This window comes from Eptatretus burgeri, chromosome 4 (genome assembly GCF_056783735.1).
Source record: "Eptatretus burgeri isolate ZD-2024b chromosome 4, Ebu_testis_v1, whole genome shotgun sequence".
NCBI lineage: Eukaryota > Metazoa > Chordata > Myxini > Myxiniformes > Myxinidae > Eptatretus > Eptatretus burgeri.
In genome coordinates, this window is record NC_140964.1 from 37,062,625 (window position 1) to 37,078,910 (window position 16,286).

The 16,286-nt window shown below is 45.1% G+C and overlaps 1 protein-coding gene across 1 annotated transcript in view; it reads right to left on the reverse strand.

The window, feature by feature from the left end:
- Window positions 1-16,286, reverse strand: part of SLC35F4 (solute carrier family 35 member F4) — a 95,072-nt gene that overhangs the window by 11,679 nt on the left and 67,107 nt on the right. The window contains exons 5-6 of the mRNA XM_085877439.1: window positions 15,619-15,811; window positions 12,016-12,105 (exon numbers count right to left, since the gene is read on the reverse strand). Of these exons, the coding sequence (XP_085733565.1) occupies window positions 12,016-12,105; window positions 15,619-15,811 (283 nt within the window). The remainder of the gene's footprint in view (window positions 1-12,015; window positions 12,106-15,618; window positions 15,812-16,286) is intronic.

Sequence of the window (16,286 nt, forward strand, 5' to 3'; positions counted from 1 at the left end):
ACTTCATTAAGGCTGTCTGTTGAGAAAATTCGCAATAATCTCATGCCGAAGTACATTCTCTTGATTTCATTAGAAGAGGCCGAACAAATTATCTCTAAAAATTGCCAGATTCACCATATTCCTCAAGTATACAGCATATGGACACCTGTAGCTTCACCTCTTCATAGAGAAAATGGGATTTAAATACTTTGCATAATTTCAACTGAAACCACAGTACCAGCGAAGGTTTTCATATACCGCATGGTGTCATTTTCTCAGGCACCTTCACAAACTGGTACCAGATGAGTTTCACTCATAACAGGTCGAACTCCCTTGAAAGTGACAAAACACAAGAATTTCCTCAGTATTACAATGCTAAGACATCTGACATCGCAATAGCTGTCGTGGGACAACTTGCGCAGGCGTAGCAAGATAGCCTCCGGACACAAGAGCACTTTCATCGGGACGGGGTATATAAAGTCGACTCATTCTTGTAGCAGTTGAAATAAAAACTCCCCATTCACAGTGGTTCAGGTTATCCCCCAAGACACTGTAAGTAATCTGGTTTCCAGTCTGTTTAAACCAACTTTAAGTCTTCAAGGATAAATCAGCCTTGCTAAAAATTGGAAAAATTAATATTGTTGCGAAAGCTGAGTACGTGCTTGTATAAGGTAGTCCTGAAGTTCCTGTAGCGTCCTAGGTTGCATTGGATAAGCTGATATCGCTCTCTGTCGTCATGCCCTATGCATATTCAATAGAGTTAAGGTCACTTGCTTGGCCATCCATCCTCTCGATTGCTTCCTGTTCAAGATAAGCACTGATAATCCTTGATCGACATGGCTATCTACACATCATCATCATCAATCAAAATGAAGTTTAACCCAATGCATCAGCCTCAGCTTTCATGATTGGTTTGAACATCTCAAATCGGTACCTAATAGCAGTGAAGGTGTCTTTATGGATGGCATCGAGACTTATTGTTTGGGTGGTGGGCTTGGGATCCTTGGGTCCTGAGTTCAAATCCTGTTCGGCTGTTGAATTAATACCAGGTGGGGTTGACTATGCCTGTCATCTTTCTGAGGTTGGCAAAATGAGTGCCAGCTTGCCGGTATACTGTGTCGGAGTGGCTACCCGTCCAGGATTGTGTCCAATAGCCAAGGAGACTGCTTAGGCAGCACCAACGCTCTGTACAGAGTATGGTCCCGATGGATGAATGGATGGATGGAGACTTATTCCAGGCCAAATTCTGCATGCTGATTCCCCAGCAAACTCTTCCATCCCCCCCCCCCCCCCCATTATTTTTCGCTATCTCCAAGACAAAATCTGGATTTGTCAGCGAGGACAGCTGTTATTCAATCATACAAGTTCCACCTCCACCTGAACGAGAACATTATCTCTAGCCATTCTTATACATTTCTAAATCTGTGAGTTGTCTGAAGTAGGTGAATTAAATATCTTCCAAAACTCAGACCACTCTCTTAACACCTTGTGAAGCCAGCTCTGCACAAATTCCAATCATTTTCAGTTTTAAAGGTCATTTCTCAATTCAGAATCACTCACAAAGATCAAGGATGTGACTCAATTTGAATAGAGTGGTTTTTCGAAGGGATCGTGATTTGAGACTGAGTTTTTTTTTTTTTTGGGTGGGGGTTGTATACATGATCAAGGCCTGTGAAAGAGCGAGAGTAGAATGGAAAAGAATAAAATGGAAAGAGGGAAACACCAACAGCAGAGGAGAAGGGAGAGCGAGAGTGCAGAGATCAAAGGGTGGGGGAGAAGGACATATGAGGATGAACAAGCTACACACAAGCTGAACAAGAAGGGTACTTGGTAGAGCACATACCTCCGCTACATAATGCCTGATCTACTAGAACATATCTGGCCCAATAATTTTTGAAATATCATGGTGCCCCTATCTCTCAATGGTGAAGAATCACTTAAAAAATTAAATAATTATCGTATCCAGATCTGGATTCAGATCTTCACCAAAATTGAACAAAACTCTTTCCTGTCACACACACCCAACGTGTCCACCACGTTTCGTCAGAATCCGTCCACAACTTTTTGGGATATCCTGCACACAAACAAACACACAATCAAGTAGACAGAAAGGGATGAAAAAAATAACCGCTTTCACATTCGGTGGTGGAGGTAACGAAACACAACAAGAAGAGGAAGGGGGAAAGTGGCAATGAAACAGGAAAGGAACAAATTAACTGACAATTTTAACAAAGGAAAAGCTGTTGAAGGAGAGGAAGGAAAATAACAATAACTTGAAAAAGGGAGTGCTTGGGAATGGGATAATTTAGGGTAGAAGAGATCATTAGTATGGATGAGTATTTGAAGTAGTGGTGAACGGCTGTCTTGAAGCCCTGCAGGGAACAATGGTCCTGATCAGACAGGGGGAAGTTGGTTCCACAGGTGAGAGAAAAGAGAAACAAATGAGTGGAGGTGACCAGTGAGCCTGGATTTTGGGAGTTTGACAAGAAGAGGGTTACTGTCAGACCGTGTGTGCCCTGCAGAAACCTGGGAGGGACAGAGCCAAGTTGTGGCAGAGGGTGCAAGACCAAAAAGGAGGCAGTAGAATACAGAGTCCACCAAGAGAGTTCATTTACATGAGATCAGGTCTGTCTCTCTCGAGATATCTCATGCTTTTGACATAGTTTGGCATCCTGCCTTACTCTCAAAACTCTCTGCTTATTGTATAACATCCAAGACCAACTCCACGCATGGCTTACTGACTTCCTCTGCTCTCGTATCCAACATGTGGCACTCAACAGAATCCTTTCATCTGCTGTCACTGACAAGGCTGGAGTGCCCACAGGCAGTTGGTGTTCTGGACCCAGTCCTATTTTTTTTTTTTTTTGTATACCTTGGTCGAGGCTCGTATGAGAGCTAACACACAACTCACAGCAAGGAGGCATGAGACAAGAGGGGCGGGAGTGGAAGGGACAAAACAGTGGGAAACAGACACATTCGGTGAACTGTGGAAGGGAGAGGGATGGGGATGGGACGGGGAACATGGCAAAGAGAAGATGGACATTTCAGGGACTTTCAGGAAGGAAAGCAGGAGAAATGAAGGAAGTGGGCTTGGGTGGATTATCGGGGGTAGAAAAGATCGAGGATTTGGATGGGGGAAGATAAGAGGTGGTGGTGAACAGCTGTTTTGAAAGCCTGGAGGGAAGAATGGGAAAGAATAGAGTGAGGAAGTTTATTCCAAAGGCGGGAAAAAAGAGGAATGAAAGAGTGAAGATGAGCAGTGATTCGTGATTTTGGTAGTTTTACCAGAAGGGGGTTGTTGGCGGACCTTGAGCGCCCTGTGGAAATGTGGTGGGGACAAATCGCGGAGAGAGCAGGGGGGGCAAGGCTGGAGAGGAGTCGGTAGAAGACAGAAAGACCACCGACCAACCTGCGGTGATTGAGTGAGAGGCCCAAAGACTCAGCTTCATTGCGGGAGATGCCGATGATCTTAAATGCCCTGGTTTCGACAGCGTGAAGTCGAGAAAGGTGGGAGGCAGGAGCACCAGCCCAGAGGGGAGAGCAGTACTCCATCAGGCTACGGACAAAAGCTTTGTAAGTGGTCAGGAGCTCAAGAGGGCCGAGGAAGGACTTTGCACGACGGAGGATTCCCAGTCGGCGACTGGCTTTTGAGGCGAGGTTGGAAATGTGACTTTCCCAGGAAAGGTCATGGCAGATAGTGAGACCTAGAAGCTTGAAAGAAAAGACTTCTTCCAGAGGATTGTTGAGAAAGTGGATGGGGGGGTTTTGTAAACGGTTCTTTCGAAGAGACATAGTGAGAGTGTGAGATTTGTCTGGATTGAAAGACATGTTCCACGTGTTGGACCAGTTTGTGATTTTATCCAGATCTGCAGTGAGCGAAGAAGCTGCTGCTTGCCGGTCTGAGGGATGACAGATGGTACGGCAGAGGGTGGAGTCGTCGGCAAAGAGAAATAGAGGATTTTCCAGAGAGTCCGAGAGATCATTAATGAAAACCAGAAAAAGAACAGGGCCCAGAACGCTACCTTGAGGAACTCCAGCCTGCACAGGAAGAGGGGATGAAAGAACTCCATTTAGGGCCACACGTTGACTGCGACAGGAGAGGAAGTCTGCGAGCCATGAGTGGAGATGGCCTTGAATACCATGGGAAGAGAGTTTGGTGAGTAGGGCAGGGTGCCAGACTGTGTCAAAAGCACGTGATATGTCCAGGGATACGGCTCGGATTTCCTGTCTGGCATTGAGGACCTCCATCCATTGATGGGAGAGCAGAAGCAGCATATCCAGGGTAGAGTGACCTGGTCTGAAACCAAATTGATGATTGGAAATCAAGCCATTGGAGAAGAGGAAGGATTTCATATCTGAGGCGATGATGGATTCCATCACCTTGCTGATGATTGGGAGAAGGCTGATTGGTCTGTAGTTATAGGGATCTGTTTTTGCACCTTTTTATGCAGGGCAGTGATGTTAGCAGATTTCCAAGCAGATGGCAGATGACCTTGGGAAAATGAGAGGGTGAATAGAACAGAGAGAGGGTGAGCAAGAGCAGAAGAGCAGGCTTTGAGGACACGTGGGCTGATGCCGTCTGGACCGGTTGCAGAATCTGACTCGAGGTTTGAAAGCAAGCTCTCCACCTTGTCAGGAGAAAAGGATACAGAGTCCAAGGACAGTTGGGTGCGACTGGGTAAAGTGGGTAGAGATAGTGATGGGTTTAGGACACAAGATTTAGCTGCAAACACCGAGTTTAGACATTCAGCTTTATCACGTGTGGAATCAGCAGTGCGGCCATTTGAGGTAAGGGAGGGGATGGAGGGGGAACATACACCAGAAACAGATTTGATTAAATGCCACCAGGATTTTGAGGAGGGAGAGAGGTTTGAGAGTTCAGACTTGAGATGAGAAAGATGTTGTTTTCTGGCTCTCCTGAGGGTAGATACACACTTGTTCCGAGCTTTGTGGAAAGAACTGAGATTGCCCTCAGTTGGGTTTGCTTTCCATGAGGCAAAGGCAAGTTGTTTCAGGACAACTGCCTCACCACAAGCTTCAGTAAACCAAGGGCGGGAGGAAGGGTAAGACAACTGAACACGAGAGGGGATAAATCTGTGCATGAGGGAGAGCAAGTTTCTTTGAAAGAATTCCCAGGATGAGTTGATGTTTGAGAAAGTAGTGATAGGAGACCACTCTGTCAGTTTGATGGCTGCTCGGAGACCCTGCCAGTCGGCTTGAGTGAAATGCCAGACTCGACGGCGGTGAGGTGGTTCTGTGATAACAGCCAGAGAGATGTCCACTTTGACAAGGACGTGGTCAGAAGAACCAATTGGAGCGAAGGAAGAGCAGCAGATATTGTCAGGGAAATTTGTCAAAATCAGATCCAGAAGAGATGGAGTACCATTGGTTGAGATCCGGGTCGGGAAGTTAACCGATTGAGTCAGTCCCAATGAGTCGCAGAAAGCTTTTGCTGAGGTGCCATGGCAGGTGAGAGAGGTACCCACACCGAGCCAACTGGCGTGATGACAATTGAAGTCACCACATAAGAGGAAGAGAGAGTTTGGATGAGAAGATAGAAGATGGTCCATGTTTTCGGATAGTGAGGTGTAGATGGAGTCATCACTGTTCGGTGGACGGTACAGTACACATATAAACATGAGGTGGGAGTGGAGGGGAAGCCGAAGCCAGAGGTATTCCTGGGGGTGTGGGGGAGTGAGAGCAGTGCATGGAGAGTGAGGAATAGAGTCTTTGATGAAGAGAGCAACACCTCCACCAGGACGAGGCTCAGGTCTGTCATACCGTAAGAGGGATAGGAGTAGCCAGGGAGAGATACTTGGGAGTCAGACCCGTCTTGCGAGAGGAAAGTTTCTGTTAGGCAGATAATGTCTGGTTTGTCAGTGGCAACCTGTATGGAAAGATCTGAAAGGTTTGAGCGAAGGCCCCGGATATTTGAGGTCCACACTTTTAATGAAGAGGAAGGGGAGGAGGCTTTGGGTGCAGGAGGTGGAGGGGGAGGGGAGGGTAGGACAAGGGACGAGGGGGGCAGGTAAGGAGGGTTGCTGAAGGAGTGTGGGGTATTGCAGAACAGCGAGGGGAGGGGGCCGAATGAGGAGGAGAAAAGGCTCTGTGGTGCTGGGGGAGAGGGGGCACAAGAGACAAGGAAGAAGGCAGTTGAGGATTTGAGGAGGTGGAGTGAAGAGATGGAGGTGAGAGGGCAGTGGAGGGAGGCAGGTTGGTGGATGAGAGGGGGGGCAACTTTGAGAAGGAAGAGTGAGGGGGATGAAAGGTGGGAGAAAGGTGAGGGGGATTTTTGAAAGAGGTGAGAGGGAGGCTTGGAGGGAGAAGAGTGGGATGGTTGCTTTGAGAGTGAGAGTGAGGGGTGAGGGGGGTGAGTTGGCACTGAAGTTGGAAAAAAAGAATGGTTGATGGAAAGCGAGCATCCATGGCAAACTGTGGTTTTTAAAAGTTTTAGGTCAGAGATGCGATTTAACACAATTCTTGATGGATGCAATGAAGGCGAATTCAGAGCATGGAGAGAAGAAGCACTGTAATAGTTGGATTTTTTAGGCAAGGAATGAAGGGGAGGTCGAAATGAGAGCAGTCTGTTAAAATAGCAGAAGAGTAGTGCATTGTGAAACAGTAAAGAGTACCACATGTGTGAGAGAGGAAGATGAAGCATTATAAGATCGTTTTTGTAGTTAAAAATAATGTATGAGAGAGTTCAACAGATTAGGTCATGGAAGTGAAAAAAAAAATCGAGGAAGAAGACGAGGAGGAGGTTAAGGGGAAGAAGACGAAGCAGAATCAGGAGAAGGTGAGCGTGTTGTTGTTGTTGTTGTTGTTGGGTATATATATATATATATATATATATATATATATATATATATATATTTTTGTTGTTGTTAATATTAATATATGAGAGAGTTCAACAGATTAAGTCATGGAAGTGTAAAAAAAAAAAAAAAAAATCGAGGAAGAAGACGAGGAGGAAGTTAAGAAGAAGAAACAGAATCGGGAGAAGGTGAGCGTGTTGTTATTGTTGTAGGGTATTTTTTTATTTTTTTTTTTTTGAGATAAGAAAGAGATTAGTTGGGAGAATGGGGGATGTTTGGAAAGTGGGGAGGATCAAAATTGAAGGTAATGGGGAGGATAGAAATTGAAGGTAATGGGGAGAAAAAAACAAACAAACAAACAAAAAAAATGATCGAACACCGAGTGGAACCGGTAGGGCCTAGGCCTCAAGCACAGGTAAGAACGTCGACAAAAATACTCACAAAATAGCACGATTTTTGAAACAAAACCGAACTAGCAACACACAGTAACATGTAGGTGAGAAAATTAAACAGTTAAAATGGGACAAATAACAACCGGAAACTTAGCTTTGAGAACGTCAGAAGGGAGCCCCAAAGGAGACCTCTCGCTGCTCTAAAACCGAACCGGAAGGGCTTCCATACCGGAACTATTCTTGATCTTCATCAATGATCTCTCTGACTTTCTGTAAAATCCTCTTTATCTATTTGCTGATGACTCCACCCTCCGCCGGGACATCCCTCATCCTTCAGACAGGCAGGCTGCAGACTCTTCCCTCTCTTCACACCTTGAACAAATCACAAGAGGGTCAAACACTTGGAATGTGCCTTTCAAACCTGACAAATCTCACACTGTCACTATCTCTCTCTGAAAATGCTGTCTGGCAAACCCTCCTTTCTACTTTCTTAACAATCCTCTTGAGAAAGGTCAGCCATTGAAACTCTTGGGTCTCACAATGAGCCATGATCTTTCTTGGGCAAACCACAATTGAAAGTTGGCCTCCAAAGCCAGCTGCTGACTGGGCATCCTCCGTTGTACAAAGTCCTTCCTTGGCGCACCTAAACTCCTATTCACCTTCAAGGCCTTCATCCACAACTTGATGGAGTACTGCTCTCCCCTCTGAGCTGGCTCCCCTGCCTCACACCTTGCCCAGCTTGATGCTATGGAAAGAAAGGTCTTTAAGATTATTGGAATCTCCCACGCTGAAGCTGAATCTAGAGATCTATCAATTTGCCATCACAAACAGGTCAGTGGTCTCTCTGTCTTCTTCCACCTCCTTTCTGGTCTTGCACCCTCTGATTTTTCCGTGCTTTCTTCCCACCTCCAGGTTTCTGCAGGGCTCACATGGTCCACCACTAATCCCCATCTGGTGAAGCTATCTAAATCCAGGCTCACCGCTCACTTCCACTCATTTGTTCCTCTTTTTCCCCCACCTGTGGAATCAACTTCCATATTCTGTCCAATCTCATTCTCTCCTCCAGGTCTTCAAGACAGTTGTTCACCACCATCTTAGATCATTGCCAATCCAAAACCATTATCTTTTCTGCCCTTGTTAACCCACACCCAAATCCCTCCTCCTTCCAATTTTCCAGTTTTCCCTCCTTGGAGTTTCCTTCTGTGTCCATCTTGTCCACCCCATACATGGGTGTGTTGCATCCTGTTTAAATATATGTTACCTCTTGATCCATTCAGTGTGCTATCTCTTCCACGACCCTAAAGTATGTACACAAAAAAAAAAAACCTGTCTGCAATGTAAGAGTAACAGGTTTAGACCCTCGGCTTTGTCATATGCGATCCCAATGATTTTGAGGACCTTGCTTTCCAGGGAATCCTGAATGTTAAGGTGTGATGCAGGGGCACAAAGGAGGGGAGAGTGGTACTCCATCAAGCTGCGAATGATGGCCTGCAGGTTGTCAAAAATTCAATTTGGCCAAGGAAAGACCTTGCACGATGAAGGATGCCCAGTCGGCAGCTATCTTTGGAGGTCATCTTGGAAAAATGGTCTGCCCAAGAAAGATCATAGCTGATGGTGAGGCCCAAATTTTGAGTGGCTCAAGTGGTTTGTTTAGCAAGTAGATGATAGGATTTGCCAGATGGTCCTTTCAGAGAGACAGGGTGAGTGTGTGAGATTTGTCAGGATTTAAAGACATACTTCAAGTATGGGACCAGGTCCTGATTCTATTAAGCTCTGCAAAGTTAGAAGAGGCTGCTGTTTGCCTGTCTGAAGCATGAGAAATTATAAAACAAAGGATGGTATCATCAGCAAAGTCATAGGCAGGATTTTCCAGTGAATCAGAAAGATCATTGATGAAGATGAGGAATAAGACTGGACCCAAGACACTGCCTTTGAGCACTCCAGCCTTGACAGGGAGAGGAGATGAGAGGATACTGACTCCAAGAGTGGAGGAAATCAGTAATCCATGAGAGGAGGTGGCCTTGGATTCCATCAGCAGAGAGTTTGGAGATCAAAGAGGGTTGCCAGACTGTATAAAATGCTCGAGATATGTCCAGAGACACGGCTCTGATCTCATGTTTAAGATCGAGGGCTTCCATCCATTGTTGGTAGAGTCGAAGCAGCATTTCCAGGGTAGAATGACCTGGTCTGGAAGTGAACTGATGATCTGAGGTCAGGCCGTTGGAGAAAAGGAAGCATTTTATGTCAACTGCAATGATAGATTGCATGACCATGTTTATAATTTGAAGCAAGCTAACAATCCTGGAGTTAAGAGGACCTGATTTTTGCACCATATTTGTGTATTGCAGTGATGTTGGTTAACTTCGAGGCAGATAAAAACAGCCCGAGAGAAGATGATTGAGTGAACAAAGCATAAAGAGAATGGGCAAGAGCAGCAGAGCAGGTTTTCAGGAAACATGCACTGATGCCATCTGGGCCTGCTCCAGAATCTGAGTCAATATTTGCCAGAAACCTTTCTAACATTCTCAAGTAGGAAAGACAGTATCTCGGAGCATTTGAGTATGAGAAGGTAGTGTAGGTGTAGGGAATGAGGGGCTGTGTACACAAGGTTAAAAGCAAACACAGAATTGAGGCACTTAGCCTTCTCACAAACAATCAGCTATGGTGCCATTTGAAGTGGAGGAAGATATGGAGGACACACACACCAGAGACAGACTTGACAAGGCACTACCAGTTATTTGAAGAATGAGACAGCTTTGAGAAGTGCCGCCTTGAGGTTGGCCAGATGTTGTTTTCCAGCTTTCATGAGAGTGGAAACACACGTGTTCTGGGCTTTGTGGAATGATCTGATGTTACCTTCAGTTGGAATTGCCTTCCAGGAAGAGAAGGTAAGTTGTTTGAAGGCAACTGCCTCACCACGGGATTTTGTGTACCAGGGGTGAGAGGATAGGTATGATAACTGCAGACAAGATGTTATAAATGTGTGCATAAGAGACATTAGGAGGAAAATTAATCATTACCAAGTCCAGAAGGGTTAGGACATCCCATTGGGAGAAATTTGGGTCGGAGAGTTCACCGATTGGGTGAGGGTTAGGATTAGGGTTGGGGTTTGGGTTAGAGTAACAGAACTCACATGGAGTCACAGTAGACCTTTGCTGCAATGCCATGGCTGATTGAAGAGGTACCAACACCCATCCAATTGGCATGGTAACAGTTGAAATAACCACATATGAGGAAGAGAGAGTTGGGATGGGTGGTTATAAAATGGTCCATGTTGGCAGAGAGGGAAATGTAAATGGAGTAATCCCTGTAAGGAGGATGGTACAGTGCACAGACAAACAGGAGGAGGTTGCAGAGGAGAAAGTGCAGCCAAAGGTACTCCTGGGCATTAGGAGGGGAAGGGTAGTACACGGCCAGTGGGAAATGTAGTTCTTGACATAAACTGCAACTCAACCACCAGAACAGCATTTAGGCCTGTCAAACCAGAAAAGACAATACCCAGGGAGAGACACCGAGGAATTGGAGTCATCTTGTGGGAGGAAGGATTCGGTTAGTCAGATAATCTCAGGTTTACCAATGGCAGCTTGGATTGAGAGATTTGTCAAATTGGAGCGATGACATCAAATGTTGGAGGTTCATAGAGTTAGGGATGGGGAAGGAGGTGTTGGTGGCAGGGAATGGAAAAGAGGTGAGGAGGTGGGGGGAGAGGCGTGGAGAGGGGGAAGCAGGAGGATGTGGAATAGGAGGTGGAGTGAGCATGAAGGGGTCGGGATGCTGGGGAAGCAGAGAGGGGGCGGGAGGCTGGGGAAGCAGAGAGGGGGTGGGATGCTGGGGAAGCAGAGAGGGGGTGGGATGCTGGGGAAGCAGAGAGGGGGTGGGATTCTGGGGAAGCAGATAGGGAGCAGGATGCTGGGGAGCAGAGAGGGGCGGGATTCTGGGGAAGCAGAGAGGGGCGTGATTCTGGGGAAGCAGAGAGGGGGTGGGATTCTGGGGAAGCAGATAGGGAGCAGGATGCTGGGGAGCAGAGAGGGTGCGGGATGCTGGGGAGCAGAGAGGGGGCAGGATGCTGGGGAAGCAGAGAGGGGGCGGGAGGCGGGGGAGCAAGAGAGAGACGGGGATGCTGGGGAAGCAGAGAGGGGGCGGGACACTGGGGAAGTAGCGATGGGGTGAATGCTGGGAATCAGAGAGGGGGCAGGATGCTGGGGAGCAGAGAGGGGCGGGACGCTGGGGAAGCAGAGATGGGGTGGAATGCTGTGGAGCAGAGAGGGGGCAGGATGCTGGGGAATCAGAGAGGGGGCGGGATGCTGGGGAATCAGAGAAGGGGGGATGCTGGGGAATTAGAGAGGGGGTGGGATGCTGGGGAATCAAAGAGGGGGCGTGATGCTGGGGAATCAGAGAGGGGTTGGGATGCTGGGGAATCAGAGAGGGGATGGGATTCTGGGGAATCAGAGAGGGGGCGGGATGCTGGGAACCAGAGAGGGGATGGGATGCTGGGGAATCAGAGAGGGGGCAGGATGCTGGGGAATCAGAGAGGGGATGGGATTCTGGGGAATCAGAGAGGGGGCGGGATGCTGGGGAAGCAGTGAGAGTTCAACAAAACACATGCATTGCATGTGGGCAATTGAAAAGAATAACTGAACATCAATATCCATCACAGGTAGAAAATTTTCCTCATCAATATCCATCACAAAGAAAAAGCAATTTTCTTCACTGAAATCAAAGAAATTTTATCGAACCAGAATCGATATTAATTTGACCAAGATATGAATCCTTTGCAAGAGATGGGTAATGTATTATCCTGACATTCACACAGGTAAACAGCCAAGTACCTGCATTTCCAGGCACACTCAGGAGAACTCCCAGCGAAATGAAGGTGGAGAAGGTCACCACAAGGCCAAAGTGCACCAGGAAATTGAAAACTGCAAGAAAAACATTTTATTTATGTGATGCAATGAATTCCTCTTCAAATGGAATGATTTCACGAAATATTTTGTCAGGTTGAAGATCTCGAAGTCAAGGCCGAGTGACTTTATGAATATTGTTAATAAATGATTCATAAGGGGAGGGGGGGGGCTCAGCCTGGTGTTGGCTCAGCCGTTAAGGAGGCAGGGGTTGGAACATTAGGGTCCTGAGTTTGAGGCCCTTTTTAACCGTTGAATTAACACAAGGTGGGGTTGACTCAGCCTGTCATCCTGAGATCAGCGAAATGAGTACCAGTGTACTGGGGTAATAACCATTTGGGGGTAACCTGCATCAGAGTAGCGACCCGTCCAGTACTGTACTTCTTGCCAATGAAACTGCCTCGGCAACTCTATTTGTCTTTATTTCACGAAAGGAATGGTATTATTATTTATTAAGGGGCAGCTCATCTCCTATTTTGTGTTTATTCGTGCCTCATTTGTGACATCATTGTGGTGCAAGAGGATTTATGGAATACAATTTTATTGTATGGAGTTTTGGTTAAAAGCTCGTGATGGATTTGAACTAATTTTTATTTAGATGATGCAGTGAAATGTAATATCAAATTGCATTTGCATTCAATTTGCCTTCACAAAGTCAGTACAAATGCATGATGATCATAAAATGGTGCCAAGCATGCAGAAATAAGGCTTTTTTTTAAGAGTAAATATTCAATATCACAATAAATCATTGCTGGGACCAATTTATCAGCATGTATCATTTTGAGGCTCAACTTACCACAATGATCGAATCATCCAAATAAAACAAGACCGAGAATTGCTTTGAAGAAGAAACTTGACAATACATGTCCCCAACAAGTCCAAATGAAGAAGAACAAATCCTTAAAACCCATTGTGTTTTGATCTATTCGGAAAAAAAAATCAAAGGAAAAGCAATTTTCATTTGCTGATATCTTTTGTAGGCTAGAAACCATTAAAGACAACAATGATAACAAACCGGTGATAAAAATTAGTTTATTTGAACACATGCTCAAGTTCATACCAGAACCAAAATGAAAAAGAAAAAGTTTTCTAGCCCCCCATGCTTCGTTCGTTTCTAGGCTTTGCCTATTTCATATTAAACCAGAAGGGCACTCTGTAGAGCGCATACCTCCGCCACGTAATGCCTGATCCACGATAACATATCGGGCCCAATACATTTTTTAAAATATCATTCTAGATACCGTTTCTGGTCCTATCTCTCAATGGTGAAGAATCACATTGGAAATTAAATAATTCTCATATCCAGATCGGATTCGGATCTTCACTGAAATCAAATCAATTCTTTCTTGTCACACACCCAACGTGTCGACCAAGTTTCGTCAGAATCCGTCCACAACTTTTTGAGATATTGTGCTCTATATCATTTTGGCCCGATCTCTCAATGGTGAAGAATCACTGAAAAAATTCCAGTATCTGGATCTGGATCCGGATCTTCACTAAAATCTAATCAGTTTGTCCATGCAACTCACCCAACCTGCCCACCAAATATCATCCGAATCCGTGCACAACTTTTTGAGATATCTTGTACACAAACAGACAAAGAGACAGACAAAGAGACAAACAAGCCGGTAGGCGACGAGGGATCTGCTAGCATCGAAGTGCTGGATACGATGCTTTTCATTCTGACTGATCCACCGACCAAGATTCATTGCCAAGACGTATTGGTTCACATACAATTGTTCCACCACCTGGCAAGATTTTTCCTGTTGCGTATTTTGCCAACTGGCACTCCTCATAAAAAATGACGGTAAATAGACACCCTATTTTTGAAGGACTACCATTTGAAAAATAAAACCTAAATCAAAAATCGGCTCGAGTAAAATTTTTTAAATATCTCGAAGTGTTTAATTCCGAAGTCTCGTTTCTCCACATTCAAAACTGTAGGACAAGTATTGAAAATAGTGAACGTGGATTTTCGGCCGCTGCACAACAACGGGTAGTTGCTTAGCAACGAAACTCAAACGCGCACACTCCCAGCCCATATGGCACCTGTTCGCCAAGTTTCATCGAAAACGGTTTGCTGGTTTGTGCTGTGGAGCCTCGCGTTGCAAACACACACACACACACACACACACACACACACACACACACACACACACACACACACACACACACACACACACGGAAAACCCGACAATAAGGGTACTCTAGCGACCACCCAACAAACAGCGGTGAAAACACAACCTCCTTCCACCTTTAGTGGTGGAGGTAAAAATAACCTGATATACATAAATGAAGCAAAAACATGCACGTGTGTGTGTGTGTGTGTGTGTGTGTGTGTGTGTGTGTATGTGTGTGTGTGTGTTATATCCACTGCCGCCACTCGCTTGTACAAACAGGAAATGGTACAAACTCGACACCTTGCAGACGGATATTTCTCATCTTTCCAATATTTCCATGAGTCTGATTTGCATGCAGGAACACAACAATTATGCTCAAAACCATTTTGAAATTGCCACTCTTTCATATCTAAATACTGAAAATTATGTTTAAAAGACTATCTGTATTACTGATTTCACACGAACAACGGCAGGTTAAAAGTGCTGGTGAGCAGAACTGAGTCAATGTAAACGCATGTACAGTACAGTGTATGCGTAAAAAGCCTTATTTAGCAGTCGTACGTCATTCCAAAAGTCACGTCTTATTTGGTATATTGCTCGTGCCGTTCATAACCACCAGATGAACCTCAAAGTTAAAACCTCAGGAGATAAATGCAGCACTTAGCAGTGCACTTATCTCTTGGGTCATGAATATTATTGACGACAATGCCTTTTTCTGACGAATTTGTCAACCTAGAATATGATACATTATTATAACCTCATAGGTCACACATGTGCAGGTGCATAAGCAAAGGATCTGCAATTAAATCTACATTGGTCATTTGCTTTTGAAATGAAATGACTGAGCCATGAGAGATCCTACAGTTCAGTGAGTTGGTATTCAATTTCACAAACCCGAAATGCAACAGGTTTATGATGACTCTGTGCTCACTTTGCATTACATCTGTGATTGGCACGTACAATACATTTAATACATCAGCTGTATAACAAATTGGTCACAACCTTAAATTAGTTGTTCACGCCATTTTTTTTACAATGTTTTAATTCTGGCTCTATGAAGGAGGACAAGTGATTCGATGACTTTCTTTCGTGTGGAAGATCCTCATGGAAAGGTATTCTTGGAGGCCAAAAGTTGTGAACAGAGATTAAAAATTATGTATAAAGTGTCAGGTATCCACCAGCCATGTCAACTTCTATTTTTAACACCCTATTTCACATTTTTGGTTTTCAATATTATCACTTTTCCTCTCACGACATGGTATGTTTTGCTATGAATCTTTACTGCCCATAAATTGATGGTGTGATCATTTTCGTTGAAATCAGAAAGGAAGTCAACAAAATATTACTGACAAAATATGATCGAGTAACTTGTAAGCAGTTGTAATTCTTTTAACTGTGAGTACATACATACCCAGCAGTAAGCAGGCAACTCCACACAGGTAGAGCCAAGGCAGAGCGTGAGCCACATTCCAGAACTCAACACCTGTCACATATAATATAATGGGGATGGCAGAAACGACAACCAGGTTGAAAAGGCCCAAAAAAGAGAGCAGCTGGGAGGTCTGTCCAAGTGTTGGAGAACCAAGAATCATTTTGAATAGAACCTACACAACAATAGAAACAGACATCAAGGAAAAGGTCAATAGTGAAATAGACAGATGGATAGATAGATGCTATTAGCACCCTTTGGCTGTGATGGTGAGCATCGGCTGCAAATGAAGTCTCACATGTTAAAACCACATAATCTGCAAAGAACAAAGGTCTGTCTGCCACCCAGACGATTGTTCCCGTCAATGCACACCAAAAAACCAGAAGGCAAATGTGATCAGGTGGAGATGTAAGCCAAAAAGTGCGGAGCGTGACGGTTTTACCATGTGAGACATAATCTGCAGCCGATGCTCACCATCACACCCAGAGGGTGCTAATAGCATTTAAACGATGACTATAGTCATTATTGGTTAGATATTTACATGGTGTGCCATCTTGATGATGGCAAATAAGCCTGAAAAATCAGGAGAGGTGGTTCCGGTTGATGTTTAACCAATGTGGGAAGAGATGCTTTGGTATAGAATGGGACTC